The sequence below is a fragment of the Salmo salar genome, unplaced genomic scaffold, assembly GCF_965601325.2.
Source record: "Salmo salar unplaced genomic scaffold, fSalSal1 ptg000432l, whole genome shotgun sequence".
Classification (NCBI taxonomy): domain Eukaryota; kingdom Metazoa; phylum Chordata; class Actinopteri; order Salmoniformes; family Salmonidae; genus Salmo; species Salmo salar.
In genome coordinates this window covers 3,796,956-3,813,656 of record NW_027675387.1, presented here as the reverse complement: position 1 = coordinate 3,813,656, position 16,701 = coordinate 3,796,956, and the positions used below count along the sequence as shown (strand labels likewise).

General features: G+C 41.1%; 1 protein-coding gene across 1 annotated transcript; it reads left to right on the top strand.

Moving 5' to 3' along the window:
* Positions 1-6,710: 6,710 nt before the first annotated feature.
* LOC145876072 (NLR family CARD domain-containing protein 3-like) lies at positions 6,711-9,755 on the top strand. Its single transcript, XM_082971845.1, has 4 exons — positions 6,711-6,808; positions 6,938-7,166; positions 7,542-9,333; positions 9,566-9,755. The coding sequence occupies exons 2-4, from the start codon at positions 6,953-6,955 to the stop codon at positions 9,753-9,755; spliced, it is 2,196 nt and encodes a 731-aa protein (XP_082827971.1). The 5' UTR covers positions 6,711-6,808; positions 6,938-6,952.
* Positions 9,756-16,701: the final 6,946 nt, after the last annotated feature.

The window sequence follows — 16,701 nt, the reverse complement described above, 5'->3', positions numbered from 1 at the left end:
CATAATGTATTGTTTTGCTTTCGCTGTAAAGCCTTTTTGAAATCGGACAACGTGGTTCGATTCAGGAGAGGTCTATCTATAAAACGGTGTAACATAGTCCTATGTTTGAGAAGTATAAATTATTAGATTTGTGGTTTTTGAATACGGCGCTCTGATTTCTTACGAAAATTATCCCGCTAACGGGATCAGCGCAGTAATTAAATAGCTCTGCGTTGTGTTTGGTTAGAACCCAGGATGCTTTTAGGAAGCACTTGAGACCTTCTGTTGTTGGGTCAGAACACGAAGGAGGATTCTACTGCCATGTTTGTAGCTTGTAGTTAACTCCTACATCTAGATGTTCCGCTAGCGGAACACCTGCTCCAATATCCAATGATGGGTGTGGCGCGAAATACAAAGTCCTCGAAAATCCGAAAACTTCCATTTTTCAAACATATGACTATTTTACACCATTTTAAAGACAAGACTCTCCTTTATCTAACCACACTGTCCGATTTCAAAAAGGCTTTACAGCGAAAGCAAAACATTAGATTATGTCAGCAGAGTACCCAGCCAAAAATAATCAGACACCCATTTTTCAAGCTACAATATAATGTCACAAAAAACAAAACCACAGCTAAATGCAGCACTAACCTTTGATGATCTTCATCAGATGACACTCCTAGGACATTATGTTATACAATACATGCATGTTTTGTTCAATCAAGTTCATATTTATATAAAAAAAACAGCTTTTTTACATTAGCATGTGACGTTCAGAACTAGCATACCCACCGAAACTTCCGGTGAATTTACTAAATTACTCACAATAAACGTTCACAAAAAACATAACAATTATTTTAAGAATTATAGATACAGAACTCCTTTATGCAATCGCGGTGTCCGATTTTAAAATAGCTTTTCGGTGAAAGCACATTTTGCAATATTCTGAGTAGATAGCTCGCCATCACGGGCTAGCTATTTTGACACCCACCAAGTTTAGTACTCACCAAACTCAGATTTACTATAAGAAAAATTGGATTACCTTTGGTGTTCTTCGTCAGAATGCACTCCCAGGACTTCTACTTCAATAACAAATGTTGGTTTGGTTCCAAATAATCCATAGTTATATCCAAATAGCGGCGTTTTGTTGTGCGTTCAAGACACTATCAGAAGGGTAACGAAGGGTGACGCGCCCGGCGCGTTTCGTGACAAAAAAATTCAAAATATTCCATTACCGTACTTTGAAGCATGTCAAACGCTGTTTAAAATCAATTTTTATGCGATTTTTCTCGTAAAAAAGCGATAATATTCCGACCGGGAGTCGTTGTTTTCGTTCAAAGACAGAAAATTTAAACATGGAGTCGTCTCGTGCACGCACCTCCAGTCTCATTGTTCTCAGATTGACCACTTACCAAATGCGCTACTGTTTTTCAGCCATGGCCTGCACAGTCATCATTCAACGTTCTGGCGCCTTCTGAGTACCTATGGGAGCGTTAGAAAATGTCACATTACAGCAGAGATCCCCTGTTTTGGATAGAGATGATCAAGAAGGGCAAAAAATGGTCAGAGAGGGCGCTTCCTGTTTGGAATCTTCTCAGGTTTTGGCCTGCCAAATGAGTTCTGTTATACTCACAGACATCATTCAAACAGTTTTAGAAACTTTGGAGTGTTTTCTATCCAAAGCTAATAATTGTATGCATATTCTAGCTTCTGGGCAGGAGTAATAATCAGATTAAATCGGGTACGTTTTTTATCCGGCCGTGAAAATACTGCCCCCTATCCATAACAAGTTAATGCTTCAGTGTGTCTGCGTCGGGCCTCTGTCCGGGGCGGGAAGGCCACTTTGAAAGTACCATGTTTAGATTCATAATGCCGTCTGAGTTGTGAATTCTTTGTAAACAGTAACATTTTCAATGCAAACAAGACACTCTGGCTTGGCATTGGAGAAAGATGGTAAGATGAATGGATATCTCTCTGTCCGTTCTTCCCTGAAACTTTGATTTTCATTATCCACCTTTCTTTTGCTACTTTTTGAGAGTGACATGTTCTCTTGCTATCAAGCTAATTGTTCTGAACGAATGTTGACATTAATAAAGTAGTGTAGACTACAGTAGGCTAAGTAGACCTGTTTTTCCCCACCAATCAACTCACAGAGAAATAAACAAAAAATTATAATTGAATAGAGATATTGGTGATTTTATGAACTTAATCAGATTTAAATTATTGTATTATTTTATTGTCACTCAATGTACTATGTAGTAATCAAATGTGTTAAACATTTTGTTAAATTTGTAGTGTAGGCCTATTAATTGTGCTAATATTATATGCTAATTGTGTTCTGGCCCGCCGACTTTAACTCAGAAGCTGTTATTTTCTATGGTAGAGTAGGTCAGGGCGTGACAGGGGGGTTTTCTAGTTTAGTTTTTAAATGTTGTTATGTTCTAGTTTTCTATTTCTGTGTTGGGTTTTGTTTGGGATGATCTCCAATTAGAGGCAGCTGGTCATCATTGTCTCTAATGGGAGATCATACTTAAGTAGGTGTTTTTCCCACCTGGGTTTGTGGGAGATTGTTTTTGAGTAGTGTATGTTTCACCTCTGCATCACGGTTTGTTGTTTTTTTGTTCTTTAGTTTATGTGTATGTATTGCATAGTTTCACAGTTCAATATAATATGTGGAACGATAATCACGCTGGACTTTGGTCCGCTCCTCTCTAAGACAAACGTGACAGAATCTCCCACCACCAAAGGACCAAGCAGCGTGATATGGACCTGTGGACTATTGCGGAGATTAGGAGGAGTATATCCAGGGCTTTTGGAGGAATTAGGGGCAGGAGAAAAGCGCCTCCCATGAGAACAGGTGGAGGCAGCGAGAGCGCGGCAACAAGGGAAGCACGAGAGGCAGACACCCCTCCCAAAAAATTGGGGTGCACACGGGGAGATTGGCACAGTCAGGTTGGAGACCTGAGCCAGCTCCTCATGCTTACCTTGGGGAGCGAGTGACTGAGCAAGCACCGTGTTATGCGGTGATGCACACTGTGTCGCCAGTGCGCATTCACAGCCCGGTGAGCTCTGTGCCTGCCCCACGTACCAGGCCTCCAGTGAGTCTATCCAGCCTGGTACGCCCTGTTCCTGCTCCTCGCACTTGCCCTGAGGTGCGTGTCACCAGTCGGGCGCCACCTGTTCCAGCCCCACACATCAGGTCTCTAGTGCGCCTGCCCAGTCCGGTGTGTCTTGTTCCTGCTCCTTGCCCTGAGTTGTGTGTTACCAGTCTGGCGCCACCTGTGCCAGCCCCACGCATCAGGCCTCCAGTACGCCTTCCCAGTCCAGAGCTTCCAGGCAACGTCCCCCAGTCCGGAGCCTCCAGCGACGTTCCCCAGTCCGGTGAGACCTGTTCCGGCTCCACGTAAAAAGCCTCCAGTGATGATCCATGGTCCGAAGCCTCCGATGATGATCCATGGCACGAAGCCTCCAGTGATGATCCATGGCACGAAGCCTCCAGTGATGATCCATGGCACGAAGCCTCCAGTGATGATCCATGGCACGAAGCCTCCAGTGATGATCCATGGCCCGGAGCCTCCAGTGATGATCCATGGCACGAAGACTCCAGTTATGATCCATGGCACGGAGCCACCAGTGGTGATCCACGGCACGGAGCCTGCAATGATGATCCACGGCGCGGAGCCTGCAGCGACGGCCCGCAGTACGGAACCTCCTGAGACGGCCCGCTGTCCAGTCTTCAGCGACGGTCCGCAGTCCAGAACCTCCAGTGATGATCCAAGGTCCGGTGACACAAAAGCAGAGGGATCAGCGGGCGGAGAGGGGGTTACGCCCCGAACCGGAGCCGCCGCCTCTGCTGGAGGATCCGCAGGATGAGAAGGTTCTGCGTACTGCATCAGAGCCGCCATAGACAATAGTCACCCTCCCTAACCCTACCTTTTATCTTTTTTTTTGTTTAGGTGCATCCGGAGTCCGCACCTTTGTGGGGGGTACTGTCACATCCTGACCATAGAAAGCTGTTATTTTCTATGGTAGAGTAGGTCAGGGCGTGACAGGGGGGTTTTCTAGTTTAGTTTTTCTATGTTGTTTTCTAGTTTTGTATTTCTATGTTGGGTTTTGTTTGGGATGATCTCCAATTAGAGGCAGCTGGTCATCATTGTCTCTAATTGGAGATCATACTTAAGTAGGTGTTTTTCCCACCTGGGTTTGTGGGAGATTGTTTTTGAGTAGTGTATGTTTCACCTCTGCATCACGGTTTGTTGTTTTTTTGTTCTTTAGTTTATGTGTATGTATTGAATAGTTGCACAGTTCAATAAAATATGTGGAACGATAATCACGCTGCACTTTGGTCCGCTCCTCTCTATGACAACCGTGACACCCGAAGCCAAATCTAGTTGACAAACCCTGTTTTATAGTATGTCATGGCCTTTTCTGGCCAACTGCTGTTATGTTTATGATATACTATGGTGTTGTGTCACTAGACTTTGACCAGATATTATTGCATCCAAAGATCGACTGTACCTAGAACATAGATACAGAGCCACTTGTTATCAGGAAGGTGCTCTCTCAGAACAACGGAAAATATCTCAATGACTTGACATGTTCTGGTTGTGAATTCAGGCTACAGGGTAAGAATCTTCCCAGTGATTATTGTAAAGTGTGTAGAGAAATTAAATGTATGGTTTTATTTTAGTATAGTGACTGACAGTAAAACACTCAGATCTAAAAGTCAATTTCACCTGGGACAGTTATGTGACAGTTCAATCATACAAAATGGCGCTAACTGGGCGTAGGCAAGTCAAATTCAAAAACATATTGTTCATATATTCGTATATTGTGGTTATTTTATAATTTGTATATTTTTATGTATAAGTTGTAAATCGTCTTTCAAAATATCTTAAAATTTGTTTTCAAACTTACAATGAGCTCCTCTTTCCTGTGTAATTTGGTTTGAAACCACTGAACATACTTTTCTTAACATTGTTATTATGAACTGAATTCAGTAACAGCATAATAATATCAGAAATTATTAAAAGAGAAAGTGAGACATTATTATTATTATTAGTTATTATCTATTATTATCTATTAATTAAATCACCTGACTGTTTGGATGTGTCTGTTAGTAAATGTTTAAAATAGAACAATTGACCTTCAAGAATTAGCTGTTACTGTGTTAACCACAACCAACATGCTGGATCTCTGTTTAGTTGTCACTGTGTTAACCACAACCAACATGCTGGATCTCTGTTTAGTTGTCACTGTGTTAACCACAACCAACATGATGGATCTCTGTTTAGTTGTCACTGTGTTAACCACAACCAACATGTTGGATCTCTGTTTAGTTGTCACTGTGTTAACCACAACCAACATGCTGGATCTCTGTTTAGTTGTCACTGTGTTGACCACAACCAACATGCTGGATCTCTGTTTAGTTGTTACTGTGTTAACCACAACCAACATGCTGGATCTCTGTTTACAGGGGTCAGTGCTCTAAAATGAGTCTCTCTGGGGAGAGAGAGGAGGGGGGCCCTGCCTCTAAAATGAGTCTCTCTGGGGAGAGAGAGGAGGGGGGCCCTGCCTCTAAAATGAGTCTCTCTGGGGAGAGAGAGGAGGGGGCCCCTGCCTCCAAATTGCATCTCTCTGGGGGACGTGACACCAAAGCTAAGAGGTGAGATAACAATTTTATGAATAATTTATTAAGTTTATTTCCAAAATAAATAGCTATCTTAAGGTGAATGCAGTTACTGTAAATCTCTCTGGATAAGAGCATCTGCTAAATCAGGGGTTCTCAATCCGGGGTCTGCGGAGGTACTGCAGGGTTTCTGCAGGAAGCGTGGGGAGTGGTGGTGTATCCTGGGAGAAAACTAAACTAATATTCTGAAATGTCATTGTGGTCTTATGTTCCCATCTATTGGAATTATTTAGCAACTGCAGTAGTGCTGAAAAAATGTGTTATTCCTTACTAAAGTAGTAATTACTGAGAATTACCAGTTAATTTTTATCACTTACAATCATAAAATAACAACTTATACCATAACAAACAATTAAACTGACATAAACCAAAATCACTATATATGTAGTTATTTAGTTAATTACCAAATTGAGCCGGTCGGTCACATTTGAGAGTGAGGGAGATACATAGCATTTTGCAAAAAAAACATGATTTTTGTCTCTCTGAAATGAAACCATCAAGTGATAGATTTTAAACAAATCCTTGTCTGTGAGAGATGTAATAATTAATACATAATTTATTTAAACAATAAAAGCTCATTTCTGTAAAGTGATATGTTGCGTTTTGGAACTCTTCTTATGTTTCCCATCTGAGATCAGAGTAGATGAGAGATGTAATGTTTGTCTCTGTTGTGTTGAAGACCAATCAAGCAGGAGAGACCAGCCTCCCCTGTTCCCAGCTGTGTGTCCATGAAGAGTGACCAGTCTATGAATCCTCCTATACAGTTTAGAGAGGGAGACTTTTCTACTGAACAAAGGTAAGAAGAACTCATGGGTCATGGTCAGTGAGTTAAACAACACCGTCTCTAGTCATTTCTCCTCTCACATTTTCACATTTCTTTTGGTTGTTTTCATAATCCATAGGCTAATCCTTTAGTCCATTTTCATAGTCCTAAAACAATATTAAACAAACACAACGTTCCCTCCCTGTGTGGGTGTGTGTGTGTGTGTGTGTGTGTGTGTGTGTGTGTGTGTACTCCCTGGATGAGGAGATGTAATCTCATGTTTTGTCCACAGAAACCAACAGGAGAGATCAGAGTCAGAGATTCTCAGTGGTCAGTCTTCCCAGAGTCATCAAACAGACCTGGACTCTATATTCAGAGTATGTGGTCCTGTTATGAACATTTGTTTTTGTTTACCTCAAGTAAAGTTGATCTGTCAATCATTCATTATTGTGTTAATGAGAAAACATTTCTTCTCTTGCTTAACTTATTTACTTGATTTATTTCAGTTGCTTGAAGAGAAAATGATGACATTTGTGAAGAATGAGCTGAAGATGTTCAAGAGGATTCTTAGTCCAGAACTCCCAGAAGGCTTTGAGAGTCAGAAGCAGGATGAGGAAGTGGTGCATGCTGAAGATGAGAAGCAGGAGAGCAGTGCCAGAGAGGGAGCTCTGAAGATCACACTGCACGTCCTGAGGAAAATGAACCAGAAGGAGCTTGCTGACACACTGGAGAAATGTAAGATCTGTCTGCCTCATGTTGAATGATGTTTTATAACATTTAAAAGCTGTGGCTAAAGTACAGCTAAAATAGCTGTGTAACTCAATGATAATGTAGCAGCCTTAACACAACACCTAGTGACCTCATCAAGTAGCAGCAGGGATGTGTTGTGGTGATTAATTTAGAGAGAAAAAGAGAGAGAGAGAGACAACATTAATAATACCATCAATAATACCAATAATAATATAATCAGTCACACCAGTCTGTAATGCATTATACAGTCAATTAAGAGAAGACATTATTAAAATGTTAAACTTTATAAACGGTCCTTCAATACCGTAGGCATTAAAACAAACGTAATATTAATATCCTCTGTGTTATTTCTAGATTCAGATGAGCTTGCTGTGATTTGCCAACGTGAACTCAAATCTATTCTAAAGAAGAAGTTTCAATGTGTATTTGAGGGGATCGCTAAACAAGGAAACCCAACACTTCTCAATAAGATCTACACAGAGCTCTACATCACAGAGGGTGGAACAGGAGAGGTCAATAATGAACATGAGCTGAGACAGATTGAGACAACAACCAGGAAACAAGCAAGACCAGAGACTGTAATCAAATGTAACGACATCTTCAAACCCTTAACTGGACAAGACAAACGTATCAGAACTGTGCTGACAAAGGGAGTCGCTGGCATTGGAAAAACAGTCTCTGTGCAGAAGTTCATTCTGGACTGGGCTGAAGGAAAAGCAAATCAGGATGTCCAATTTGTATTTTCATTCCCTTTTCGGGAGCTGAATTTGATGAAAGGGGACAAACACACTTTCATTGAACTTCTTAATCACTTCTCAGTGGAAACCAAACAATCAAGAATCTCCAACTACGACAAGTACAAAGTTCTGTTCATCTTTGATGGTCTGGATGAGTGCCGACTGCCCCTAGACTTCCAGAAGAACAAGATCTGTTGGGACGTCACAAAGTCAACCTCAGTGGATGTTCTGCTGACAAATCTCATCAAGGGAAATCTGCTTCCCTCTGCTCTCCTCTGGATAACTACCCGACCAGCAGCAGCCAATAAGATCCCTTCAGGGTGTGTTGACCAGGTGACAGAGGTACGAGGGTTCAATGACCCACAGAAGGAGGAGTACTTCAGGAAGAGATTCAGTGATGAGGACCTGGCCAGCAGAATCATCTCACACATAAAGACATCAAGGAGCCTCCACATCATGTGCCACATTCCAGTCTTCTGTTGGATTTCTGCAACAGTCCTTGAACACATGTTGAAACATAAGAGAGAAGAGATGCCCAAGACTCTGACTGAGATGTACACACACCTTGTGGTGTTTCATACCAAACAGAAGAATGAAAAGTATCTTGGGAAAGAAGAGACAGGTCCACACTGGAATAAAGAGAGCATTCTGTCAATGGGAAAACTGGCTTTTCAACAGCTAGTGAAGGGCAATCTGATTTTCTATGAAAAAGACCTGAAAGAGGCTGGCATTGATGTCAATGAAGCCTCAGTGTACTCAGGATTGTGCACACAGATCTTTAAAGAGGAATGTGTTCTGTACCAGGACAAGGTGTACTGCTTCGTTCATCTGAGCATTCAGGAGTTTCTGGCTGCTGTGTATGTGTTCCTCTCATTCATCAACAACAATGAGAATCTCGTGGACAAACTGCAAAAAAAGTCCAGTATATTTTCTTTGCTGTACAGAGACAAGTCTGAAGTTCCTGTCTACAAGAGTGCTGTGGATAAAGCCTTACAAAGTGAGACGGGAAACCTGGACCTGTTCCTCCGCTTCCTTCTGGGCCTCTCACTGGAGTCCAATCAGAAGCACTTACGAGGTCTACTGACAAAGACAAGAAGCAGCTCACAGAGCCATGAAGAGACAGTAAAGTACATCAAAGAGAAGATCAGGGAGAATCCCTCTCCAGAGAGGAGCATCAATCTGTTCCACTGTCTGAATGAACTGAATGACCATTCTCTAGTGGAGGAGATCCAAAGCTACCTGAGCTCAGGAAGTCTCTCAAAACCCAACCTGTCACCTGCACAGTGGTCAGCTCTGGTCTTTGTGTTGCTGACTTCAGAAAAGGAGCTGGATGTGTTTGACCTGAAGAAATTCTCCAGATCAGAGGAAACTCTTCTGAGGCTGCTGCCAGTGGTCAAAGCCTCCAGAGCTGCTCTGTGAGTAAATAAAATGACATATAAGAAGTATTCATCAGGAAGAAATATTATGTTTAGTGAAAAAGATGTATTATAATATGTATATTGAAAAACATATTGAATAAATGCATTGATGGAAGATGAATCTATATGTTGTTTGGGAATATGAACCAAATGCATCTACCGTTGTCCTTCTACACTACTGGTGTTAGATTAACAGTGTGTTTGTGAAGTCATGATGATCTCGTTGCAGGCTGTCATGCTGTGGAGTCACAAAGAAAGGCTGTGCTTCTCTGGTCTCAGCTCTGAAGTCAAACCCCTCACACCTGAGAGAGCTGGACCTGAGTAACAATGACCTGAAGGATTCAGGAGTGAAGCTGCTCTCTGCTGGACTGGGGAATCCCCACTGTAAACTGGAGACTCTGAGGTCAGTATTCCTGTAGTTGGTAAACAAGTGTTTTGTTGTAGTCTCTGTTATTGGTAATGGTGAGAGGTTAGCATGTTTTGTTGTAGTCTCTGTTATTGGTAATGGTGAGAGGTTAGCATGTTTTGTTGTAGCCTCTGTTATTGGTAATGTGAGAGGTTAGCATGTTTTGTTGTAGCCTCTGTTATTGGTAATGGTGAGAGGTTAGCATGTTTTGTTGTAGCCTCTGTTATTGGTAATGGTGAGAGGTTAGCATGTGTTGTTGTAGCCTCTGTTATTGGTAATGGTGAGAGGTTAGCATGTTTTGTTGTAGCCTCTGTTATTGGTAATGGTGAGAGGTTAGCATGTTTTGTTGTAGCCTCTGTTATTGGTAATGGTGAGAGGTTAGCATGTTTTGTTGTAGCCTCTGTTATTGGTAATGGTGAGAGGTTAGCATGTTTTGTTGTAGCCTCTGTTATTGGTAATGGTGAGAGGTTAGCATGTTTTGTTGTATCCTCTGTTATTGGTAATGGTGAGAGGTTAGCATGTTTTGTTGTAGCCTCTGTTATTGGTAATGGTGAGAGGTTAGCATGTTTTGTTGTAGCCTCTGTTATTGGTAATGGTGAGAGGTTAGCATGTTTTGTTGTATCCTCTGTTATTGGTAATGGTGAGAGGTTAGCATGTTTTGTTGTAGCCTCTGTTATTGGTAATGGTGAGAGGTTAGCATGTTTTGTTGTAGCCTCTGTAACTTTCTCACTCATTCTGATTCATGATTTATTCATGATTTTTCTTAATCATGGCATCATCAGAATTTAATTTTTAATCGTGAAACACATACAGTTGAAGTCGGAAGTGTACATACACTTAGGTTGGAGTCATTAAAACGTGTTTTTGAACCTCTCCACAAATGTCTTGTTAACAAACTATATCGTTTTGGCAAGTCGGTTAGGACATCTACTTTGTGCATGACACAAGTAATTTTTGAAACAATTGTTTACAGACAGATTATTTCACTTATAATTCACTGTATCACAATTCCAGTGGGTCAGAAGTTTACATACACTAAGTTGACTGTGCCTTTAAACAGCTTGGAAAATTCCAGAAAATTATGTCATGGTTTTAGAAGCATCTGATAGACTAATTGACATAATTTGGATGTATTTCAAGGCCTAACTTCAAACTCAGTGCCTCTTTGCTTGACATCATGGGAAAATGAAAAGGAATCAGCCAAAATCTCAGAGAAAAAAAATTGTAGACCTCCACAAGTCTGCTTCATCCTTGGGAGCAATTTCCAAACGCCTGAAGGTAACACGTTCAATCAATAGTACGCAAGTCTAAACACCATGGGACCACACAGCCATCATACAATCCCAACTGTGAAGCACGGCGGTGGCAGCATCATGTTGTGGGGGTGCTTTGCTGCAGGAGGGACTGGTGCACTTCACAAAATAGATGGAATCATGAGGCAGGAAAATTGTGGATATATTGAAGCAACATCTCGAGACATCAGTCAGGAAGTTAAAGCTTGGTCACAAATGGGTCTTCCAAATGGACAATGACCCCAAGCATACTTCCAAAGTTGTGGCAAAATGGATTAAGGACAACAAAGTCAAGGTATTGGAGTGGCCATCACAAAAGCCTGACCTCAATCCTATAGAAAATGTGTGGCCAGAATTAAAAAGCGTGTGCGAGCAAGGAGGCCTACAAACCTGACTCAGTTACACCAGCTCTGTCAGGAGGAATGGGACAAAATTCACCCAACTTATTGTGGGAAGCTTGTAGAAGGCTACCCGAAATGTTTAACCCAAGTTAAACCATTTAAAGGCAATGCTACCAAATACTAATTGAGTGTATGTAAACTTCTGACCCACTGGGAATGTGATGAAAGAAATAAAAGCTGAAATAAATCATTCTCTCTACTATTATTCTGACATTTCACATTCTTAAAAGAAAGTGGTGATCCTAACTGACCTAAGACAGGAGATTTTTACTAGGATTAAATGTCAGGAATTGTAAAAATTGAGTTTAAATGCATTTGGCTAAGGTATATGTAAACTTCTGACTTCAACTGTATGTAATAAAATAGCCTCAAATAAAAGGTGACATTATATACTGTCACCTCATATGAAACATTTGATGTGAAATCCAAAATGTTTGAGTTTAGAGCCACATTTAAAATGTTATCTTCACTGTCAAAATAGATATGTGTGGACTGTATACTCAATACAATCTAAATCTGATTCCTCACTGTCTGTCTTTTGACTGATACTGCTTTTAAACTGGTCTGGTCAGTCTACTCAAATATCTGTATTATACATGTTTCTATCTGCAGACAAAACTTTGATAATTTGTCATTTTTAATGATGATACATTCATTTACGAATAGATATGAAAGGTTTCAGGACACTGATATCTGAATATGTTGAAAAATGATACTGCCACTATTTTCACCACCAAAGCATAGCAGTGTGATTTTAATATGATTTGACTCTTTGAAGGCTGTCAGGCTGTCTAGTCACAGAGGAAGGCTGTGCTTCTCTGGTCTCAGCTCTGTGGTCAAACCCCTCACACCTGAGAGAGCTGGACCTGAGTAACAATGACCTGAAGGATTCAGGCGTGAAGCTGGTCTCTGCTGGACTGGGGAATCCCCACTGTAAACTGGAGACTCTGAGGTCAGTATTCCTGTAGTTGGTCAACAAGTGATAACTGTTCACCAGATCCACATGTGTTTACCAGACACACATAGTCCACACCATATGTGTTTGGACAGTGAAGCTTACAGTTTTAAATGTGGTGCTATGCTCCAGCATTTTGGATTTGAGATAGAATGTTTCATATTAGGTGACTGTACAGAATGGCACCTTTTATTTGAGGGTATTTTCATACATAGCTGTGTTACTGTTAAGAAAGGAATTACTTTCTGTACGTAGTTCTCCCATTTGAAGAAGTCTTAATTATTTGGACAAATTCACTTATATTGTATTAAAGTTGTCATAAGTTTAGTAGTTGTACCATATTCCATGCCTGCAGTGATTACATCAAGCTTGTGATTCTACTAACTTGTTGAATTCATTTGCAGTTTGTCTTGGTTGTGTTTTGGATGATGTTTTTCCTAATAGAAACTGATTGGTGAATAATGTCCTGTCATTTTGGAGTCACTTTACTTGTATTGTCAGTAAGAATAAGAATGAATCGAGAATGATGATGAATGAGAAAGTTAGAGGCACAAGGATCATACCCCCACTGGTATTGGTAATGGTGAGAGGTTAGCATGTTTTGTTGTAGCCTCTGTTATTGGTAATGGTGAGAGGTTAGCATGTTTTGTTGTAGCCTTTGTTATTGGTAATGGTGAGAGGTTAGCATGTTTTGTTGTAGCCTCTGTTATTGGTAATGGTGGGAGGTTAGCATGTTTTGTTGTAGCCTCTGTTATTGGTAATGGTGAGAGGTTAGCATGTTTTGCTGTAGCCTCTGTTATTGGTAATGGTGAGAGGTTAGCATGTTTTGTTGTAGCCTCTGTTATTGATAATGGTGAGAGGTTAGCATGTTTTGTTGTAGCCTCTGTTATTGGTAATGGTGAGAGGTTAGCATGTTTTGTTGTAGCCTCTGTTATTGGTAATGGTGAGAGGTTAGCATGTTTTGTTGTATCCTCTGTTATTGGTAATGGTGAGAGGTTAGCATGTTTTGTTGTAGCCTCTGTTATTGGTAATGGTGAGAGGTTAGCATGTTTTGTTGTAGCCTCTGTTATTGGTAATGGTGAGAGGTTAGCATGTTTTGTTGTATCCTCTGTTATTGGTAATGGTGAGAGGTTAGCATGTTCTGTTGTGGCCTCTGTAACTTTCTCACTCATTCTGATTCATGATTTATTCATGATTTTTCTTAATCATGGCATCATCAGAATTTAATTTTTAATCGTCAATCACATACAGTTGAAGTCGGAAGTGTACATACACTTAGGTTGGAGTCATTAAAACGTGTTTTTGAACCTCTCCACAAATTTCTTGTTAACAAAGTATAGTTTTGGCAAGTCGGTTAGGACATCTACTTTGTGCATGACACAAGTAATTTTTGAAACAATTGTTTACAGACAGATTATTTCAGTTATAATTCACTGCATCACAATTCCAGTGGGTCAGAAGTTTACATATACTAAGTTGACTGTGCCTTTAAACAGCATGGAAAATTCCAGAAAATTATGTTATGGCTTTAGAAGCATCTGGTAGGCTAATTGACATCATTTGGATGTATTTCAAGGTCTACCTTCAAACTCAGTGCCTCTTTGCTTGACATCATGGGAAAATGAAAAGAAATCAGCCAAGATCTCAGAAAAAAAAATGTAGACCTCCACAAGTATGGTTCATCCTTGGGAACAATTTCCAAACGCCTGAAGGTAACACGTTCATCTGTTCAAACAATAGTACGCAAGTCTAAACACCATGGGACCACACAGCCGCCATTCCGCTCAGGAAGGAGACGCGTTCTGTCTCCTAGAGATTAACTTACTTTGGTGCAAATCAATCCCAGAACAACAGCAAAGGACCTTGTGAAGATGTTGGAGGAAACAGGTACAAAAGTATCTATATCCACAGTAAAACGAGTCCTATATCGACATAATCTGAAAGGTTGCTCAGCAAGGAAGAAGCCACTGCTCCAAAACCACCATAAAAAAAGCCAGGCTACAGTTTGCAACTGCACATGGGGACAAAGATCGTACTTTTTGGAGAAATGTCCTCTGGTCAGATGAAACAATACAAGAACTGTTTGGCCATAATGACCATCGTTATGTTTGGAGGAAAACGGGGGAGGCTTGCATGCCAAAGAACACCATCCCAACCGTGAAGCCCGGGAGTGGCAGCATCATGTTGTGGGGTGTTTTGCTGCAGGAGGGACTGGTGCACTTCACAAAATAGATGGCATCATGAGGCAGGAAAAGTAGGTGGATATATTGATGCAACATCTCAAGACATCAGTCAGGAAGTTAAAGCTTGGTCACAAATGGGTCTTCCAAATGGACAATGACCCCAACGATACTTCCGAAGTTGTGGCAAAATGGCTTAAGGACAACAAAGTCAAGGTATTGGAGTGGCCATCACAAAGCCCTGACCTCAATCCTATAGAAAATTTGTGGGCAGAACTGAAAAAGCGTGTGCGAGCAAGAGGCCTACAAACCTGACTCAGTTACACCAGCTCTGTCAGGAGGAATGGGCCAAAATTCACCCAACTTATTGTGGGAAGCTTGTGGAAGGCTACCCGAAACGTTTAACCCAAGTTAAACCATTTAAAGGCAATGCTACCAAATACTAATTGAGTGTATGTAAACTTCTGACCCACTGGAAATGTGATGAAAGAAATAAAAGCTGAAATGAATCATTCTCTCTACTATTATTCTGACATTTCACATTCTTAAAATGAAGTGGTGATCCTAACTGACCTAAAACAAGGGATTTTTACGAGGATTAAATGTCAGGAATTGTAAAAATGTAGTTTAAATGTATTTGGCTAAGGTGTACAGTGGGGCAAAAAAGTATTTAGTCAGCCACCAATTGTGCAAGTTCTCCCACTTAAAAAGATGAGAGGCCTGTAATTTTCATCATAGGTACACGTCAACTATGACAGACAAAATGAGAAAAAAAATCCAGAAAATCACATTGTAGGATTTTTAATGAATTTATTTGCAAATTATGGTGGAAAATAAGTATTTGGTCACCTACAAACAAGCAAGATTTCTGGCTCTCACAGACCTGTAACTTCTTCTTTAAGAGGCTCCTCTGTCCTCCACTCGTTAACTGTATTAATGGCACCTGTTTGAACTTGTTATCAGTATAAAAGACACCTGTCCACAACCTCAAACAGTCACACTCCAAACTCCACTATGGCCAAGACCAAAGAGCTGTCAAAGGACACCAGAAACAAAATTGTAGACCTGCACCAGGCTGGGAAGACTGAATCTGCAATAGGTAAGCAGCTTGGTTTGAAGAAATCAACTGTGGGAGCAATTATTAGGAAATGGAAGACATACAAGACCACTGATAATCTCCCTCGATCTGGGGCTCCACGCAAGATCTCACCCCGTGGGGGTCAAAATGATCACAAGAACGGTGAGCAAAAATCCCAGAACCACACGGGGGGACCTAGTGAATGACCTGCAGAGAGCTGGGACCAAAGTAACAAAGCCTACCATCAGTAACACACTACGCCGCCAGGGACTCAAATCCTGCAGTGCCAGACATGTCCCCCTGCTTAAGCCAGTACATGTCCAGGCCCGTCTGAAGTTTGCTAGAGAGCATTTGGATGATCCAGAAGAGGATTGGGAGAATGTCATATGGTCAGATGAAACCAAAATATAACTTTTTGGTAAAAACTCAACTTGTCGTGTTTGGAGGACAAAGAATGCTGAGTTGCATCCAAAGAACACCATACCTACTGTGAAGCATGGGGGTGGAAACATCATGCTTTGGGGCTGTTTTTCTGCAAAGGGACCAGGACGACTGATCCGTGTAAAGGAAAGAATGAATGGGGCCATGTATCGTGAGATTTTGAGTGAAAACCTCCTTCCATCAGCAAGGGCATTGAAGATGAAACGTGGCTGGGTCTTTCAGCATGACAATGATCCCAAACACACCCCCCGGGCAACGAAGGAGTGGCTTCGTAAGAAGCATTTCAAGGTCCTGGAGTGGCCTAGCCAGTCTTCAGATCTCAACCCCATAGAAAATCTTTGGAGGGATTTGAAAGTCCGTGTTGCCCAGCCACAGCCCCAAAACATCACTGCTCTAGAGGAGATCTGCATGGAGGAATGGGCCAAAATACCAGCAACAGTGTGTGAAAACCTTGTGAAGACTTACAGAAAACAGTTGACCTGTGTCATTGCCAACAAAGGGTGTATAACAAAGTATTGAGATAAACTTTTGTTATTGACCAAATACTTATTTTTCACCATAATTTGCAAATAAATTCATAAAAAATCCTACAATGTGATTTTCTGGAGAAAA